Source organism: Indicator indicator, chromosome 6 (assembly GCF_027791375.1).
Source record: "Indicator indicator isolate 239-I01 chromosome 6, UM_Iind_1.1, whole genome shotgun sequence".
NCBI classification, from domain to species: Eukaryota; Metazoa; Chordata; class Aves; order Piciformes; family Indicatoridae; genus Indicator; species Indicator indicator.
Window position 1 is genome coordinate 38,227,835 of NC_072015.1, and position 19,167 is coordinate 38,247,001.

The 19,167-nt window shown below is 40.4% G+C and overlaps 1 protein-coding gene across 1 annotated transcript in view; it reads left to right on the forward strand.

Moving 5' to 3' along the window:
* Window positions 1-19,167, forward strand: part of CLPTM1L (CLPTM1 like) — a 32,303-nt gene extending 13,136 nt beyond the window's left edge. The window contains exons 8-17 of the mRNA XM_054381657.1: window positions 1,394-1,478; window positions 3,308-3,411; window positions 6,968-7,033; window positions 8,319-8,369; window positions 9,580-9,662; window positions 12,319-12,353; window positions 12,644-12,699; window positions 12,788-12,832; window positions 16,485-16,600; window positions 17,873-19,167. Of these exons, the coding sequence (XP_054237632.1) occupies window positions 1,394-1,478; window positions 3,308-3,411; window positions 6,968-7,033; window positions 8,319-8,369; window positions 9,580-9,662; window positions 12,319-12,353; window positions 12,644-12,699; window positions 12,788-12,832; window positions 16,485-16,600; window positions 17,873-17,957 (726 nt within the window). The 3' untranslated portion in view covers window positions 17,958-19,167. The remainder of the gene's footprint in view (window positions 1-1,393; window positions 1,479-3,307; window positions 3,412-6,967; window positions 7,034-8,318; window positions 8,370-9,579; window positions 9,663-12,318; window positions 12,354-12,643; window positions 12,700-12,787; window positions 12,833-16,484; window positions 16,601-17,872) is intronic.

Sequence of the window (19,167 nt, forward strand, 5' to 3'; positions counted from 1 at the left end):
TGTAAACTGCTTCAAAATTTGTTGTTGTAAAGTGAAGAGCTTAGAGTTCTAGTCATGGTTATCTGTTGTTTTGTGTCTCTCTTAGCATTGTGTGGGTCTTGGTTTAAATATAAATCTTTATTTTAATTAACAGGTGTTTTAGACTTGTTCTATTGTGAAGCATTTTTGTCAACTACAATTGCACTCAATACTAACTCCCATATTCTGGAAGAGATAAGAACTTGTTGAGCATGCTATGTTTCTTTATATTTACATTGCATACCATTGATTTGTTTGGAAAGCATTGAGACTTCTCAGCCACATTCATTTATCTTTTCCATTCTGTTCATCAAGTTGTAAGGCACCTGTATCTTAGGATTAACTCTTCTGACACCTTTGTTCTTGCATGCATCATTTGCCCAACTGAGAAGAAACCAAAAAAACCCCAAAAACAGCAATAAAAAAGCCCCCACCAATCAGAGCTTCATTAAAATTCTCTGAGTTGGGAATTTTTCATCTATGGTGCTAGGACAGTGAATGCTTAAAGGAAATACTGAAAAATATACTGAATGGAAAGAAATGAAAAAAAAAAATAAACCCCAAAACTCACTACAAGTAAATTTGATGCTAAAATATCCTTGAAGTTTAAGTTAGCTTTTTAGTGATGGAATTTGGTGTATTGGATGGTTTTAAATAGCTTTGGTACTGTCCAAGCCTAAATTGACTGTCAGTCATGGGCCTACAAGAAAGCTGGGGAGGAACTTTTTATGATGTCAGGTAGAGATAGGACTAGGGGGAATGGAGCAAAACTAGAAATGAGTAGATTCAGACTGGATGTTAGGAAAAAGTTTTACACCATGAGGGTGGTGAGACACTGGAAGAGGTTGCCAGGGAGGTGGTGGAAGCATCATCCCTGGAGGTTTTTAAGGCCAGGCTGGATGTGGCTGTGAGCAACCTGATGTAGTGTGAGGTGTCCCTGTTCATGGCAGGGGGGTTGGAACTGAATGATCCTTGAGGTCCCTTCCAACCCTAACAATTCTATGATTCTTTATTTGGATAGTACCAAAGCACTTGAAGATAATTTAGCATGACTTGCCCTGGTCTGTCAAGGAGGTGAGCTCTTCCTCAGGGTCCTTATTCTTCTACCTATATTGGCCTGTGTTTCATCTTTACAGAGCACTGCATTGTGTAGCATTCTATTAGTAGTAGTGTCTGGAATTAATTCTATCATTTTGCACTGTTTTTTAGAGTTTGGGCTTCTAAAACAGTTTTTTAGCTTTTTTTTTTTAATTGTATTTCTGTCAAATCAGGTTCTTCTTGAATTCTATCTTAAATGCATTTTTAACAGCTGAGCTGATAGTCTCTAATCAGTGTACTTTTCAAGCCATTGAGTGTGTTCATTGCTGTTTTGCAGCTTCTTTTTGATTTTCTTGCGTTCAAAAATGACATCAGCTTTTGGAAGAAAAAGAGGAGCATGATTGGGATGTCTACAAAAGCAGGTATGGGCCAGAAAGTGAAGTTTTGTGCATGTACTATGGAACACATACTGTGTGTTTTCAGTCTTACTGTAAGTTGACTATTTAGAGTATTCACCAAGATGGCAAAAAGCATCATGCAAAAGTCTCACTTGCTTTTAAATACTTTTGTCACTTTGAGGTTTGACTGTTGTGGAATTGATTTAGTTTAATTGAAGGTAATTTAGTATTAAGTCAGTACCATATTTCTACTGCTGAAGAAAGAGAAAAATACTTTGAGAAAAGACTGGGGAATAGAAAAAAAATCCTATGAGCAGAGAGAGTGTGCTACTTCTGGTAATGTTGTCCTGCAAGTCCCATGTTTTTCTTGTAGATAACTGCAGGTTTTAAAATATTTGTGGGGGGTGAACACTGGTGTAGTGCTGTTGTTTGATTTGGGCTTTCATGTAAGCAGGAGCAGCAGAAGCTTCTGAGGCAGGGGCAAGAGCAAGTTGAGTTGACTTGCATATAGGATAGATGAGAGAAACATAATGGTCTAACATCTTGTCAAGCCTTCCTAGAGACAGATGAAGGTAGCAGCCACTGGGCACTTGAGGTTTAACACACTACTCCCCAGCCTTCTTTATTGTGCTGACATTTCTGCTTGGTTTTCCAATAGATTTTTTTCCATTCTGACTATAAACCAGAACAATAAACCTGGAATCACTTGACCTCTGAGACTATCCCTAATCCTGTCATATTTATGGATTGACTAAAACATGTCAAGAATATCAATACCAGGAAACAAAAGAGAGATTTTTACATTACAATGAACAGCAACACATTTTTCTCATATGGAGAATCTGTTTATTGTCTTCATCAGGCTGGTTTTGTAAGGCATATAAGCTGCTGTTGGCATAGGTGCATCCAAAAGTTGGTAAAAATTCAAAATGTCCACAGAATTTCAGAATTAAGTGTTAATTACTATGTTTAAGAGTGAGTCAAGTCAAATAGAAAAGAGTGAGTGGCAAAGGGTTTTTTAACCTTACTACCAAATTGTCAATCTTCAGTCTCCAGTAACTCATGGTTCCATCCTGTCCTTAGCAGGTTTTAGTCACCTTTATGCCTCCTTGCCCTGAGGGAAAAGTGGGACAGGCAATTTGCTCTGGAATTGTAATTGTTGATTGAGTGTTGTAGCTCTTCTCACTTTGAGTTTCCTAGGGGAAGGATACTCAAATCTAAGCATTAATTGGGAGACACTTAACAGCGTCCAAGGTTCTGCAAAATCTGAAAAATAACCCTAAAATATATAAACAAAGTTGCAAACATTAAATTAGTTGCATGAGTTTCAAAGACTGGCATGAACATAGTTCTTGACTTTGTGAAGAAGTTCTTTACTGTGAGGGTGGTAAAACACTGGAGCAGGTTGCCCAGAGAGGTGACGGAGGCTCCATCCCTGGAGACATTCCAGGTCAGGCTTGATGGGGCTTTGAGCAACCTGATCTAGCTATGGATGTCCCTGCTTACTGGAGAGGGCTTGGACTAGATGACCTCTAGAGGACCCTTCCAACCATTCTGTGATTCATTATGGTATTGATACATTTCTGAATCAGTAAAAACATCTTCCTTAAATATTCAGATTTCCTTTCAACTTTTGTGATAAGATTTTCATAAAACCTTTGTTCCTTATTCATTTGGAGTTGCATGGATGACTAGCTTTTTCAAGGACTACTTGATATATCAAGGTGGATGTGGGAGGAGGTCATGCTTTTAAACTGAGACAGAATTACAGAAAATAGGCCAATAGTCTTCTCTCATCACAACTCTTCATTGACATATTAATAAGACTTTAATTTTCTCTTTGTTCTCTCTAGTGCTTTGGCGGTGTTTCAGTACTGTGGTAATATTTCTTTTCCTTTTGGATGAACAAACAAGTTTATTGGTACTGATCCCAGCAGGCATTGGTGCAGTGATTGAGGTGAGTTCTTAAAGCTCTAGAACCAAAGACCAGTGTTTGCTGCAACATCCACAGTTTATTGTAGAAAAAGAATGCAAAACCAGTTACCAGAAAAATGCTGCTGTGGTATCCTATCTTAGCAGCATTGCTTAACTGGCTTTCAGTGGCAGAGGAGATCGTGTCCCTTTGTCAAATAACTAAATTGGAAGTATTAGTTTTTTCTGGGCTGGGCCAACTGGTATTGTGCAAACCAAAGAGATCTGTGCCAAGGTTACTTCCTATCTGATAGGCATCACCCCTGAGCAGGCATGTATAACCATGTCAGCAAGCCTTCACGGAAACATTTGTCAAACACTAGGCTGTGTGCTGTCAGACAGTGCCCTAGGTAGGAGGAGAGTGCTGGCTGCATTGATTTTTCCAGAAGACTCTGATCAGTGGGTTGCAAGTACTGCTTGGAATCCTGCTTCACATGTAGTAAAGCACAAAGTAAGCAGTAAAGGAAAGGGGAGTCTCTCTACTCAGCATTACTTGCAGATCTGTTTATTTCTCTGTGTTTTAAAAAGTTCAGGACTCTTACATAGGATTTTTGACTACACATCTGTTATAGTTGCAGATAATCCTCGTGGAAACAAATCAGTTGCTGATGAAATTGTTGAATGCCCAGGCACAGGGTGATTTTAGCTTCCTGTATAAAACAGACTAGACTCTTGTGAAAGCTTGTAAACAGAAGTGTCCTAAGTAGTACCATTTCATTGACTAACATTCTTCAGTAAGTCAAGACTTTTTTAGTCTGGTGTATTTCTCTGCGTTAAGTGTTTTGTATTAGATTTTTCAGTGGTTTTGTTCCTATAGATAGCAATTTAGGAGGGGTAGGTCCTGCCTGATCAACCTGATCTGCTTTTATGATTAGGTTACCTGCCTGGTGAATGCAGGGCAGGCTGTGGATGTAGTCCACCTGGACTTCAGCAAAGCCTTTGACACCATCTGCCACAAGAAGCTCCTGGCAAAGCTGGCAGCTCATGGCTTGGACAGATTCACTCTGAAATGGGTCAAGAACTGTCTGGAGGGCTGGGCCCAGAGAATGGTGGTGAACGGTGCCACATCCAGTTGGTGGCCAGTCACTAGTGGTGTCCCCCAGGAATCAGTGCTGGGCCCCATCCTGTTCAATATCTTTATTGATGATCTGGATGAGGGAATTGAGTCTGTCATCAGTAAGTTTGCAGATGACAGCAAGTTAGGAGCAGGTGTTGATCTGTTGGAGGGTAGGAGGGCCCTGCAGAGGGACCTGGACAGGCTGGATGGGTGGGCAGAGGCCAATGGGATGAGATTTAACAAGGTGCAGGGTTCTACACTTTGGCCACAACAACCCCAAGCAGCACTACAGGCTGGGGACAGAGTGGCTGGAGAGCAGCCAGACAAGAGAGGGACCTGGGGGTACTGAACATGAGCCAGCAGTGTGCCCAGGTGGCCAGGAGATCCAATGGCATCCTGGCCTGGATCAGGAATAGTGTGGCCAGCAGGACAAGGGAGGTTATTCTTCCCTTGTACTCAGCACTGGTCAGGCCACACCTTGAGTCCTGTGTCCAGTTCTGGGCTCCTCAATTCAAGAGAGATGTTGAGGTACTGGAACGTGTCCAGAGAAGGGCAACGAAGCTGGGGAGGGGTCTGGAGCACAGCCCTGTGAGGAGAGGCTGAGGGAGCTGGGGGTGTTTAGCCTGGAGAAGAGGAGGCTCAGGGGAGACCTCATTGCTGTCTACAACTACCTGAAGGGAGGTTGTAGCCAGGTGGGGGTTGGTCTTTTCTCCCAGGCAACCAGCAGCAGAAGGAGGGGACACAGTCTCAAGTTGTGCCAGGGGAGGTATAGGCTGGATGTTAGGAGGAAGTTCTTCACAGAGAGAGAGATTGCCTATTGGAATGTGCTGCCCAGGGAGGTGGTGGAGTCTCTGTCCCTGGAGATGTTCAAGAGAAGCCTGGATGAGGCACTTAGTGCCATGGTCTGGTTGATTGGATAGGGCTGGGTGATAGGTTGGACTGGATGATCTTGGAAGTCTCTTCCAACATGGTTGGTCCTATGATTATTCTTTATAACTTAATTTCTGGGTCAAGTATTAATCCCTGTAAGTATGCTGCTTCTCTTGCAGATTATCTTTTTTTTTTTCTTGTGATGCTTGAAATCTAAATAACTAAATTAAAAAATTTAAGGACTGCAGAAATTCAAAAGTGTCAAAATATTTAAAAATTAATCAGATCAAGTACAGTGATGCTTTTGTTCATAGTGGGGAAGAAGAAATAGCCCTGGTCTCTAAATCACACTTTTGGTGGTCTTTTTTGTTTGTTTTTTGGTTTGGGGGGTTTTTTTGGTTTTGTTTTGAAAAGTTTTAGTGGAAAACAGGTCAGGCCTGTATGCTGGTAGGATATATATGGTGAATGATCATCTATTCTACAGGGATTAAGTGCAATTAAAACTGTTAAGATTTTGCATTTCTCTTTTATAATGAAGGTGAATTTCTGCTGCCTAAGGTCCAGATCTCATTTGGTTGGTGTGCCTGTCCCAAGGTTCTTGGAGCTGCCTAAAGATCTGTTAAATAGATGTCTTCCAGATATCTAGTTCCTATGACTGTTTGGCTCTTACAAGTCTTCCTTATGCACCTTCTTTTCCAATATGTTACTTTGGAATTAGAGGGTGAGGAAACTGGGTTGAAAGGTTTATATAAGATGGTGAGAGAACAAGGTGAGAATGAACATATATGGACCATACATCTCAAAGGAGTTTGCTGGGAAAAGCTTTTTCACAGCTTGTTCTTAACACCTGTTCCTCATGCAGTACTAACAGTGACACTGCTTCTGCAATTTTTTTGCACTGAAGATGGCAGTAAAGAGGAAAACGTTGGTGTATCTGTGGTTAAACAAACAAATCTTACCTACCAGAAGCTTCATGGTGCATAGCTCTCTTGGTGAGCTTACTGCATTGCATAACTTGTTGAATCTCTGTAGCAGATAGGTGCATGAGTAACCTTGGGTTACATTAGGGTCGAGCTTTTACAGCTGTACAGTCAGTAACTGAACCATAGAGTGGTTTCACTGACTTCTGCTTGTAGCCCAAATGTAATGACCATGTAGGTGCCCATTTAGTTACTGGTAGGAGTTCTGAGGCATCTTCATCTTGCAGAACCCAACTGATCTCAAAGGCACATAAAAGCTTGGTTACTGGAGAATGCTCTAAATGCCTGACCCATGGTGTATGCTGGTGCTGAGAGCAGGTGACTCCACCTAAGTGCTGCACTCCAGATATCCTGGAAGGACTATTTTTTTTTTTTTTTTTTTTTTTTTTCCCACTTGAAGTACATCATCTGATTGGAGTCTTAGTAGTGCAGGCTCCCAGCATTGTACTTGTCTGGTGACATGACCTTTTGTCATGTACAGATGCAGGCAGTGTGCTGCAGTCAGGCTGTTGCTACTTTATGCAGTGGGTGCTTAAAATAGATATTCTGCAATCTTGATTTTGATTGTCCTGCATAAGACATTCCTTTGGATGATCTTTTATGTGCACATTTTTTTTTCTTTTTGCTAATTGCAGCTCTGGAAAGTGAAGAAAGCTTTGAAAATGAAAATCAAGTGGCAAGGCTTGAGACCCAAAATTCAGGTATAGTAGACATTGGCCTGTTAATAATGACCGTATTGAGGTGTCCCATCTACTTCTGGGTTACTGTGCAGCTTGGCTTTTGATTAAATGAAGATTGTTTTTTTTTTTTTCTATCAGAGTTTCCTTTGTGGACCTTTTCTTTATGGATGGCTTAATCCAAAAGCTGCACAAGAATTTTCAAAATGATTCCTTTGACTTCTATAGGAGAAGAAGCTGTTTTAGTGAGGGTGGTGAGATACTGGAACAGGTTGCCCAGAGAAGTTGTGGATGACTCCTCCCTGGAAGTGTTCAAGGCCAGGTTGAATGGGTCCTTGAGCAGCATGGTCTAGTGCAAGGTGTCCCTGCACATGGCAGGGGGATTGGAACCAGACAATCTTTAAGGTCTCTTCCAACCCAAACCATTCTGCAATTCTGTGACTTGTATGTGTTTATGGTGTGAGAAACTTAAGATTTAGCAGGATTGACAGAAGAGTTCTGATCAGGTGGGACTCTGCTCCTTCCACTGTGTTGGAAAGGCACTCTTTTAACTGGTGTCATGATCTGAAGTAAGAAACTGAATTTTTTCAGGAAGCTCTAGGGACAGGACAGTCTTTGACAAATCCTGTGAGAGAAAAATGAATCTGAGACTGCAGGACATGCGGTGGTGGCAGGGATTCAAATTAACTTAAGTATTTTAAAATATTTTTTAATCCTAAATTTAATCTTTTTGAATTAGTCTACACTGAACATTTGTAGGAGGAACAGTTGTCTCATTTTCAGTTTACTTCACAAGAAGTACTGGGGGTTTGTGCTGCTTTGAAGTCTATGCATCTCAAGTGGTTGATAGCTCTGGTTGTTCCTTTGTCAGTATTCAAGGAACTGTGTTTAGCAGTCAGTTTCTGGAGATATGAAGATAACCTATAACTTACCTCTCAATGCCTGAAAGTGGTTATGGTTTTAACATTGCTGTCATGTATCTCCCAGGTTCTTAGCCATGTGACTTTGCTTTTGCTTCATGAACTCTGCTGTCTGAAGCGTTTTCCTAAGCAAAGAAGTCATGAATGTTTGGTGGTAAAAAAAAAAAAGACATTAAAAAAAAAGAGAAAAATGTATGCCTAGCCTGTATTTAACAAACTGCAAAGAACATTTCTATGACTCTTGTGTAGATGCTTAGAAACACTTCAGACCATTACCTAGCTTAATGTCTAAGCAGTTCAGTTTGCAGTTTAAATCTGTTTGCAGAATCAAAGAGCAAGTGCTTGTCCCTATAGTTCTGACATGATTGTACTCTTTATATATATTGCAGTATGGTACATACAATGACTCTGAAAAGAAAACTGAGGAGTATGATACCCAGGTAAGAAGGTATCTTGTGACTTCTGATCTATGAAGTCTATGTATGTAGCCTACTGACTGACTTGCTTTGCAGTTTTTTATTGCTGCAAGTGTGCTTTCTGTATTCTCATATGTGTCGGTGTGAGCTGAAATTCCCCCCCCACCAACAATAACCAGGCCAGCCCAGTCTGGAAGCAAATGAAGGCTGTATTTACAAGCAGAGTCTAAAATCTACAATGAAATGCAATGAATATGTACAAATATACAAAATTCACAACATTTACAAATATATACAATCAACAGAAAAGCACAACCAATCTCCCTTTGCTTCCCCCCAAGGGGACCCTCCCAAAGGGGCCTCCCTTTCCCAGGAGCTTCCCCCCAGACCCCCCTGGACAGAGAAGCAGAGTTAGTTAAGCAGAAAGTTGTTAACTTAGCTGCCAAGGTCAGTGTGTTATCTTCAGCCAGAAGAGAAGAAGAAAACAGCAGCCAGACAGCCCAGCAACTGCCCCCACTGCCGAACGCAGAATGTGCAGAGTGCCTACTTTGTTTTGGGTAATAGTTCTTAAACATTTCTATCTATCCAATGGAAGTGTTTAGAACAATCGTTATTTTGCTTTCTTACACCCAATAGTGACTTATTTACATTCTTTCACTTTCTCTGTTCTGAACTTTGCAAGGAAAAATTAAAAAGTCAGTTTCAAACCATCACATCATAGTTGTCAAGTGGATTATCATCATGTGGATTATCAGAGAGCGAAGGTTCATTCTGATAATTTCTGAAAAGTAACAGGGAAAGAGTTGTTTTGTTAGCTGCACGTAGTTGAAGCAGAATTGCAGATGATTTACCTGAAGAGAAATATCTTAAAGGGTTGTCATTCATAAATTTGAAAATTGATATTTGCCACTTTTTACTTACCCTGGAGGAATGTTCATCTGCTTCCTGATTTCTGAAAGAGATGGCAAAATAGGTGTTAAGTAGAGAGCTACTCTTAGACTCTGATCTTTGTGATGTCTCTTGGTGCCTGTTCTCTGAGGTACTTCATTCCCTGAGCTGAACATTGGAATTTTCATCCCCTTCTATAGAATTAGAAACATTACTGGAAATAATAGAAGACATGGGGGAAACAGGAAAATATTTTCAGGAAAAAAAATTGTGTCTGTCTTTAATGCCATGAGAAGATTGCTGAATATAAAATGTGAACTAACAAACTCTTTTCCTTGTCTATTAGGCTATGAAATATTTGTCATATTTGCTCTACCCACTGTGTATTGGAGGTGCAGGTTACTCCTTGTTGAATGTCAAATACAAAAGGTACTGTAAATCTATAAACGATCTTAGACAGAATGAAACATTTCCCTTTTTTTTTCCCCCTGTGTTAATTTATTGGAGATGATGGGTTATGAATATCAGTTGGTTTAGTCTGTTTGGTTCATAAGCCAGAAACCAGAAAATTTCATGTTCTATGGGATCTGAAGCCGAAGAGTAGCTGGTATTTTAACATCCTTTAAGCTACAGGCTGTTTTATTTCACAAGTAACCTGGTATGACTGTAGTAGAGAATTCAACTGCTTGCATATATGATTAAGCTGTCAGTCAGAAGAGGAGGAAGAAAGCTGTCATTGATGTGCAGAGATCAGATGAGGTGACAGGAGAGAACCTGTCCAGTCACTGAGAGAGAAGCAAAAACTGTCCCAAAATTATTTGCTCTGACCATGAGATTCCTCTGTTCCTAAATATGATAGCTAGGATGACAAGCAAAAAAAAGCATTTTTAAGAAAGGGGCTGTCTGTATTCCTTTAGGGCCAGGGACTTACAGCAATATGTTGATACTTCAGCAAGAACTGAAGACTCAGTATTTCATTTTGAGGTTCAACAAGACCAAATGCAAGGTCCTGCATCTGGGTCAGAGTAATCCCAAGTACAAATACAAGCTGGGCAGTGACTGGCTGGAAAGCAGCCCTGAGGAGAGGGACTTGGGGGTGTTGGTGGATGAGAAGCTCAACATGAGCCAGCAGTGAGCACTTGCAGCCCAGAAAGCCAACCAGAGCCTGGGCTGCATCAGGAGAAGTGTGGCCAGCAGGTCAAGGGAGGTGATTCTCCCCCTCTGCTCTGCTCTGGTGAGACCCCACCTGGAGTACTGCATCCAGTTCTGGAGCCCCTATTACAAGAGGGATATGGACATGCTGGAAGGTGTCCAGAGAAGGGCCACCAGGATGATCAGAGGGCTGGAGCACCTCTCCTATGAGGGCAGACTGAAAGAGTTGGGGCTGTTCAGTCTGGAGAAGAGAAGGCTCTGAGGAGACCTTATTGTGACCTTCCAGTATCTGAAGGGGGCTCCAAGAAAGATGGGGAGGGACTTTTTAGGCTATCAGGTAGTGATAGGACTAGGGGGAATGGAATAAAGCTGGAAGTGGGGGATTCGGGCTGGACATGAGGAAGAAGTTCTTGCCCATGAGAGTGGTGAGAGCCTGGAATGGGTTGTGCAGGGAGGTGGTTGAGGCCCCATCCCTGGAGGTGTTTAAGGCCAGGCTGGATGAGGCTCTGGCCAGCCTGATGTAGTGTGAGGTGTCTCTGGCCATGGCAGGGGGGTTGGAACTAGACGATCCTTGTGGTCCCTTCCAACCCTGACTGATTCTATGATTCTTGAAAAGGTGAAACTCTCGTCCACATTCACTCAAAATAATACAGCTAGTTGATTTTGTATGAGAGAGAGACAAGCAAACAGCAGCCCTGAGACTGCTGTAGAAAAGCTCTGCAAACACAAGCATGGTGATGGCCCCTGTATACCTATTTAAAAAAATAAAAATTAATAGTGTTAAGGCCCAGAAGGGATTGGAGGGAGAGCAAGCAGTAGCTTAAGGTAACATCAGAAAGCATACTCTGGCTGCTTACAGGAGCCATGGCACTTGTACTAGAAACTTGGGCAATTTCTGGGCTATTAGAAAAATTGCTTTTTTTTTTTTTCAGAAGATCTTGGTCAGGATCTAACAAATATGCAGTTATTTTAAAATTATATTTTTCTCACAAAATTACTGAACTCATTCAGTACTGCAAAACAGTATCTGCTAGGTGTTCCACGAGCTGTGGCTTAAGAAAGTCCAAACAATTCACATTACGGAGCTCTTGTCATTGTTACATCTGTCTGTAAGGAAATGTGACATGTAGTCTTACAAGTGGATTATCCTTTAATCCTCCAGGAAGTTTCCAATGCATTTTTCAGATACTTGTGGATTAGTCAAGTGCTGCTATAGCTGTAATGTTGCTGTTAACATGTCACTAAAACAGCAGTGCAAGTTTAATTTTTCATGATGTAACCTGAGCGTCACAGTCATTAGCCATTCTTACTATTGCAAGCAGAAGTATGGAACTTAGCCAAGTAAGAGTAATGTTACAGATAGTGGTCAAGATTTTACTGCTAACTTTGCTAAGATTTTACTGCATTGAACATCTGGGAACAGTTGTTGGATGTAAAGAGGGAAAAAATGTAGATTCCTTGTGTTTAATTTTTTTTTTGTTTTTTAATGCCTACTATAGTGGTTTGCACTCAGTGGTATTTGTTGTTTGAAATTTGGTAAGCCCTAACAGTGCCATGTTAAGTGTCTCTAGAATACTGTGTTATCTTTGAAGCTTTAGTACAGTCAGGGTTCAGTGTGCCATATTACCTGATGTCAGCTAGGGTGCAGAAGTACAATAAAAATACAAAACCAGTTGCTAATACTCTCCAAGCTTCTTGTATGGACTGATCCTTTGCTTAAACTACCTTCTCTGGAGACCTCCCTAATCAAAAGAAGATGTGAGGTATTTAGTTCTTGGGTAAAGTAATTCACACTGTAGCCATTTCTTGGAGTAGCCAGCATACAGTCTCATGTAGTCTTAGACTCTGATCTTCGTGCTGCCATGTAGAGGATGTATTACAGGTATATATTTTTGGCTGAGGTGAAAAAATAACTGTCTGTCTTTGTTTGTAGCTGGTACTCCTGGTTGATTAACAGTTTTGTCAATGGTGAGTCCCCTATGTTTTTTTTCTATTCTTGTTTATTTCCTCAAATGGAGGCCAAGACTCAAAAGTAGAGAATTATCTCCTATCAGCTGGGCCAGTGCAATATAAAGCAATGATTTGACTACAGGCTCCAAAATTGTCATGTTAATTGAGAATGGGAGATGCATGAACCCAAAGTGACCAAAAGGATTAGATGCTTCTCTCCCTTTAGAAAAATGAGTGTAAATTTTAATTGTGGAAGCATAGTTGTGTGATGTGCATTTGTCTGTAAGTTTTCTGTATTTTATCTTCAGGAGTGTATGCATTTGGATTCTTGTTCATGCTGCCCCAACTCTTTGTAAACTACAAGGTAAGATTAAAAAGTGGTCAAAGACTCCTGACTGCTTTTCTAGCCTTTTCTTCCAGACATTATTACCAATTGATATTTTTATTCCTAGATGAAATCTGTTGCACACTTACCATGGAAGGCTTTCACATACAAAGTAAGTAAAGCTCTCATTTAAAGACTGTTGCAGTCGTTGTGGAAATTATTTCCTGTAAGAAACAGCTTAGTAATATGTAGCTTACAGCAGAGAGTGCTATTTTTGTTGTTGAAGAATTAAATTTGTTTGCAACTGTCCTTTAAAAAAAAATTTAAATTATATTTTTTAATGACCTCAATATAATGAGAATACTTGTATCCTAGTTTTCATGACAGTACTGCTTTTATCAACTGTCTTGTGTGGGTATAAATGTTGGTCTTGCAAATAAATTCATCAGCCTCGATGCATCATTTTAGGAAGAGAGAGATGATATTTACAAAGGGTATGTACCAAGAAACAGACAGGTCCACTAAGAGACCTTACTTTGGCAGATTCCAGGAGCTACAAGAGAGTGAAGTAATGTACACACTGTTCTGAGCTGGGATTGTAATTCTGAGCTTCTGGGTAGCACAGTGATGAATGTGTGGTGGTGGGTTGTTAAATGGTGGAAGAGGAGGCTGCACTGTGGGGTGCCCACTGCCTAGGCTGCTCCTGTAGGAAACAGCATGAGTCTGTAGCAAAGCTTAACAACAGATCTTGGAGGAGGGGAAGGTGAGTTTATTTCAAAACTAAATCAGCTTACTTACCCTTTAATACCTGCATACCCACCAGCACCCACTTGTATATCTAGGTGGATTGTATAGTGCTCAGGCACCAAGATGGATCTACCCAAATATCCCAGTCAGAATTCCTTGCACTGATACAGAGGACCAGAGACACTCTCTGTTGAGTTCCAATTACTCGTTCCTTAATTGGCAACTATATGTTAGTGGGGTTTGGTGTTTTGTTTTTTTTTTTTGGACCACTGAAAAGCTGATAGTGGTTTGACTCCATCCTTTCCCACCTCTCTGAGTCATCTGGACTTTTGTACTGTCTTTTGTTTTCCTGATGGTTCTGAGAAATCCTGGGATCATCAAGACCTTGATGCCAACAATGTGCCTTTTTCTCTTCTATTTCCACAAACAAATGCCTTCCTTTTTTCTTCCCTTTAAAAGAAAAGGTGCTCGCACTGCTGAAGACAGTGGCTAATTCTGAGCAGATGATCTGGAACAGAAGAACTAAAATCTTGACATTTCAAATGCCTTTCATAGTTTTCTTGCTTTCATACAGCAATAGCCCAACTTTCTACTGCCTCAGTATTTTTAAGCAATCAGGGGCATCTGGGAAAATAGACTAAAATATTCTGCTGGTAGCAGAGTAGCAACTAAACTGTTCAATAGGGAAATACAGTCAAAAATAAAAGTAAAGAAGTGCTTCAGACTAGGCCAATCAGCAAAGTAAAGGGAGTAAAGGAAGTGAAGTAATTTCACAATCTTACTTAGGAAAAAATACAGTAAGTGAGCAGAGATGACAGCAGTTAAATAGCAAAGGGAGAGTATTAAATCAATAACCTCTAAAGTACTAAAATTCTCTTACTGAATAGCCTTTTCTTACAGAGCATCTATAATTCTTCTTGTGGGTGGCCTTTGGCATCTTAACAAGGGCTTTTGAGTATGTAGAAAGAAGTATATGATGTCTTCAATTATGTTTAACTCACTGGGTTTTGGAAGGGGTAATTTACTTTTCCTAGTGGATATTTAAACTTTCTTGCTCTCTTCTGCATTGTAAAGAGTCACAAGAGCAATCTGAGGTCTCATATGCAATTGTTCTTTTAGAAGTTTTGAGGTTTTTCCTTAATTTGAATTCTTTCCTGTTTTGGAAGTCCTTGTTAAAAATGAAGATGATTATGACTTTCCAGTTTCTGTACTCTTCATGTTTATGCCCTTTATACTTTACCTCATTTGAAAGTACTCTTCATAAATCTCAAAAGAAAACTAGCTTTTAGATGGGCTGCCTTGGTGCATTTAGTATCATTGGCTTATGGGGACTGCCCAAGTACCTGAAGGATGGAGCATTTAGCTTTTTTTTCTTCCTTTCATCATTGTAGGATCACTCATTTGGGTGTTGACTTGGGAAGGCTGCCTTTTCCAACTTGCCAAGTTTTATTTGGTTCCATGACAAATCTTCTTTGCACAGGCTTCAGAAGTGCCATCCATGTTCTTAAGTCACTGCATTAATGGGTTTGTTTTGACTTGTCAGAAAGCTTTCCTGCTGTAACTAATCAGAACTCTTTCCTGCCCAACACTCCCATCTTCTGTGGTGCTTTGTGCCAGCATACAGACATTGGTTCATTTTGAAGAGCGAGTCCTTCTGTGCATAGAGAATACAGCATTTTTCCCCCTTCTTATCATATGGATTAGTGTACAGCTTGCTAATACTGGCAGGAGAAGCCATGTTGCTGACTGAGGTTCTTAACCCAACACTGAATATTCTTTGCTGGATTTGTTTCTTACTGGTTTTAGTGAGTTCATTGCACCATATGAGTGCTAGGGCTGGTGCATTGCAGAAGTTGATTTCTCGTCCTCTCTGTAGGTGGGAGCCAGGTTGAGAGGAGCTGCCTTTCTGTTTACTTTCTTTACCTTCTCTGACAAAATATTGCTGCCTTTGCATGCTTGGAGCCTGTTTGCATTGTTTTCCCAGCAGATGTCTAGGAAACAAACAGAACCTATAGTATGCCTAGTTGAGTGGAAGTGGTGTAGAAAATTGTCTTGAGTAAGAGATGGGAGTAGAAAAATCTGTTGAATGAGAAATGGGTAACTACTTCCATGAGAGTACTGAAAATATTTTAAAATCTCTCCAAAGCTGTCAAGTTAACATTCTTAAGAGTAGTAAATTAACAACTTTTTACAGAAATTTCAAAGTCCCACAGAATACAAAAGTGAACAGACATTTTGTAAGTCTTAGATCATTTGAGTAATGAACAAATAAAAGCTTATTTCAGTTTCTTCCAAAAATGTCACTGAAGTTGGATCCATCCAATTCTGGAGCCCCTATTACAAGAGGGATCTGGACATGCTGGAACGTGTCCAGAGAAGGGCCATGAGGATGATCAGAGGGCTGGAGCATCTCTCCTCTGGAGACAGACTGAAAGAGTTGGGGCTGTTCAGTCTGGAGAAGAGAAGGCTCCCAGGAGACCTTCTTGTGGCCTTCCAGCATCTGAAGAGGGCTACAAGAAAGCTGGGGAGGGACTTTTTAGGCTATCGGGTAGTGACAGGACTAGGGGGAATGGAATGAAGCTGGAAGTGGGGAGATTCAGACTGGATGGGAGGAAGAAGCTCTTCACCATGAGACCCTGGAATGGGAGGTGGCTGGGGCCCCATCCCTGGAGGTGTTTAAAGCCAGGCTGGATGTGGCTCTGGCCAGCCTGCTGTAGTGTGAGGTGTCCCTGCCCATGGCAGGGGGGTTGGAACTAAATGATCCTTGTGGTCCCTTCCAACCCTGACTGATTCTATGATTCTCTGTTTTTTCCCTCTCCCCTAGCTGAAGTCCTACTTCCTTTTTGCTTGTAGCTATAACTGTGTGGTCTGTAGTACACAGCATGGTCTTCATTAAAAGAAAGCACTTTAAAGTTTGCATTAATTAGTTTTTCAGCATAACGCTTAAGTGTTGTTATGGAAGTAGTCTGTTCCTACTGAAAAATACTTGTCTCAGGAGGAAGCTTGTCTCCTGTAGCTTTGTATGACAGATAACTCCTTTCATGTACAGCCAACTAAAATACACTTTTTATTTGTAGGCATTCAACACCTTTATTGATGATATATTTGCTTTTATCATCACAATGCCAACATCTCATAGGCTGGCGTGCTTTAGAGACGATGTCGTGTTCCTGGTCTATCTCTACCAAAGATGGTATGCCTTTCTTTAATGTTCATCAGAGGTTTTACAGCACTGCAGATGGTTGCACTCCTGCTGAGATAAAGAGCTATGAAATAGCTTGGGATAGTCTTCAAGCAGAATTTTGATGCCATAGTGATAAAGAGCATGGTCTGGATAACGGTAGTTGTGCACGTGCCTAGGGAAGGGAATGGCGAGCAGGGGATCCTGTGAAGGAGGCCTCAGTACAGATGAGAGGAGCAAAAGCACTTTGCTGTAACTGACAGTATCCACAGGCCTTTTTAGCATGCTTAAGAGAGTAGTCAAAAAATTCCTCTTCTCAGCACCCACAGCGCCCCTTCTCCCTCCCCCAAAATAACCCAGTAGTTTCACATTTGCAAGTTAAAAAAGGCAAACAAATGAAAAAACAAACAAAAACAAAAGAAACAAAAAAACCCCAAACAGAAAACCTAACACAAACAAATAATCCCAAATAAAACCCAAACAAACAAAACAAAAAAATCAACCTGAGACATGTAGGCCCAGTATCTGAGACATGCTTTCCAAGTTGCTCTGCAAGGCAGTAGCAAAGGATGTTTTCTGGTGAGGGACTTCCCTGCTTTGCTGTCCTCTGTCTACTTCTTAAACAGAAGTTATGGGTTCTCTGCTAAAGTGACTATCCATCCAGTTTCAGATTCTTTAAGTAACTAAACTCAGATGAGAAAGAAGGCTGTGGGCAGTCATTGTTGAAATATTGTTCAGAGGTGAAGCTACAGAAAGTGTCTTCTTGTTCCCAATGACAAATATTTCTGTGTGGAGCAAACAATTTTAAGCCAAGTTCCCACTTTACCAGAACATAGGGATGTGTGTGCCTAACTAATCATTACTACTAAATGTGGGCTTCACTATTTGGTTTATGTAATTGCATGTAAGTGTAGTAAAATAGGTCCCATTCCAACGTAGTTTTTCTAGATGTTAAGAGCTCAACAACTTCTGATACAGGCTGGGCACTGAGTTTAAATTTGAGAGGTATCCTAAATTGCTTGAGAAGTACTCCAGCCAAGCCTTAGAGGAACTAATGTGTCTTAAGAGGGCTTTTTCATGAGACATCTGTTTGAATCTTACTGTGAAGAAGCTGATGTGTCTGTAACTGATCTATAAAACAGTTTTGTATTTCTGCTACAAATGGGAATAGAGAATATGATGAGAAGGAAATTCACTTTTAAAATTAAGTAGCAGAGAGCTGCTTAATTTCTCCAGGTAGCAGACAGTACTGTAGCTAATGTTCAGGGTTATTTTTTCTTTCAGGCTTTATCCTGTGGATAAGAGCAGAGTGAATGAGTATGGAGAATCTTATGAAGAAAAGCCAAAAAAAAAAGCTCACAGAGAATAAGAACTGAAGAAGATTCTGACCCTTGGACTCTTACTGGCTTCATGTATTATGTGGTCTCAAGGAAAAACTTATTTAATAAGAGTATTTTTAAAGCTTATGACAGAACTACATGGACAGTACTTCCTCTATATTGCCAAAACCTAGTTTTGATATCCTCCTATTTCAAGATCATCTTCTGTCCACAAAAAGTCCACAATCTGCCAGATGTCATTAAACAAACTTCCTGCATTTGAACTTCTTTTCCATGAAAACTTAAGTGTCCTGACCTTTGTAATTAATATTCAAATCTGTTTTTAAGACAACTCACCAGCTGAAAGTGTGATGCCCATGGGACTAGCCTACGAAAAGTGAAAAAGAAACAAGCCAGTGGGTTAGAGCAGAATCAAGCATTATTGCCAAACTAGAGGCTGTCAAAAATAAAACATACAGTGTCAGGCTATATGTTAATTATAAGTCATTCTCCTTTGATAATGGATATAATGGAAATTCTGCTGATCATGAGTAAAGTTTTACGTTGTGCATTTAAGTTCAGAGCTTAAAAAAACAATTGTTGGAAATAACACTATGAGACAGGTGGGGTTTGTTAAAATTCAAATTCTGCTGCATTCTTAGCCCATATGTGGCAAAAGGTTTTGGTCATCTTGAACTGAATGAACATGAGAAAACTTAACAATTTCTATCAATATGTGTCCAAGTTTACATAAATCCTTCTGCACTGTCGACAGAACCTCTCATGTCTTGGCATAGCAGATACTCACATAATGCAAACCATTGTTATGTGCTAGGAAAGTCTCTTAACACATCTTAAATTCTTAATGTTGTGGTACCCCAGTGACCTACTAGGCCAGTTCTCTCGTGTTTCAAAGGGAATTACTCTGTAGTTTTTCCCCTCTCCCTCCCAATCCATATTTATAATGTGAAACACATCATTCAAGTGGAGTGATTTTAGTCAAGTACAGCACAGGTTCAACAAACTACTTGGCTACAGAGCAAAATGTCCAGCCTGGTGAAGAACAGCTGTCTTCCAATCACACAATTTAAAATCTGTATTCCATGGGAACAGTTGAATAAGGGAAGTATTTTCATCTGTTGTTTTCCATTTAGTAAAATTCAAGTTTACTTATTATACCAAAATTCAGAGTTCATAGGTGTATGCAGAAGCAATGGCTCTAGATTTTTAAAAGCAAATTTCTTAATAGCATTAAGTGAA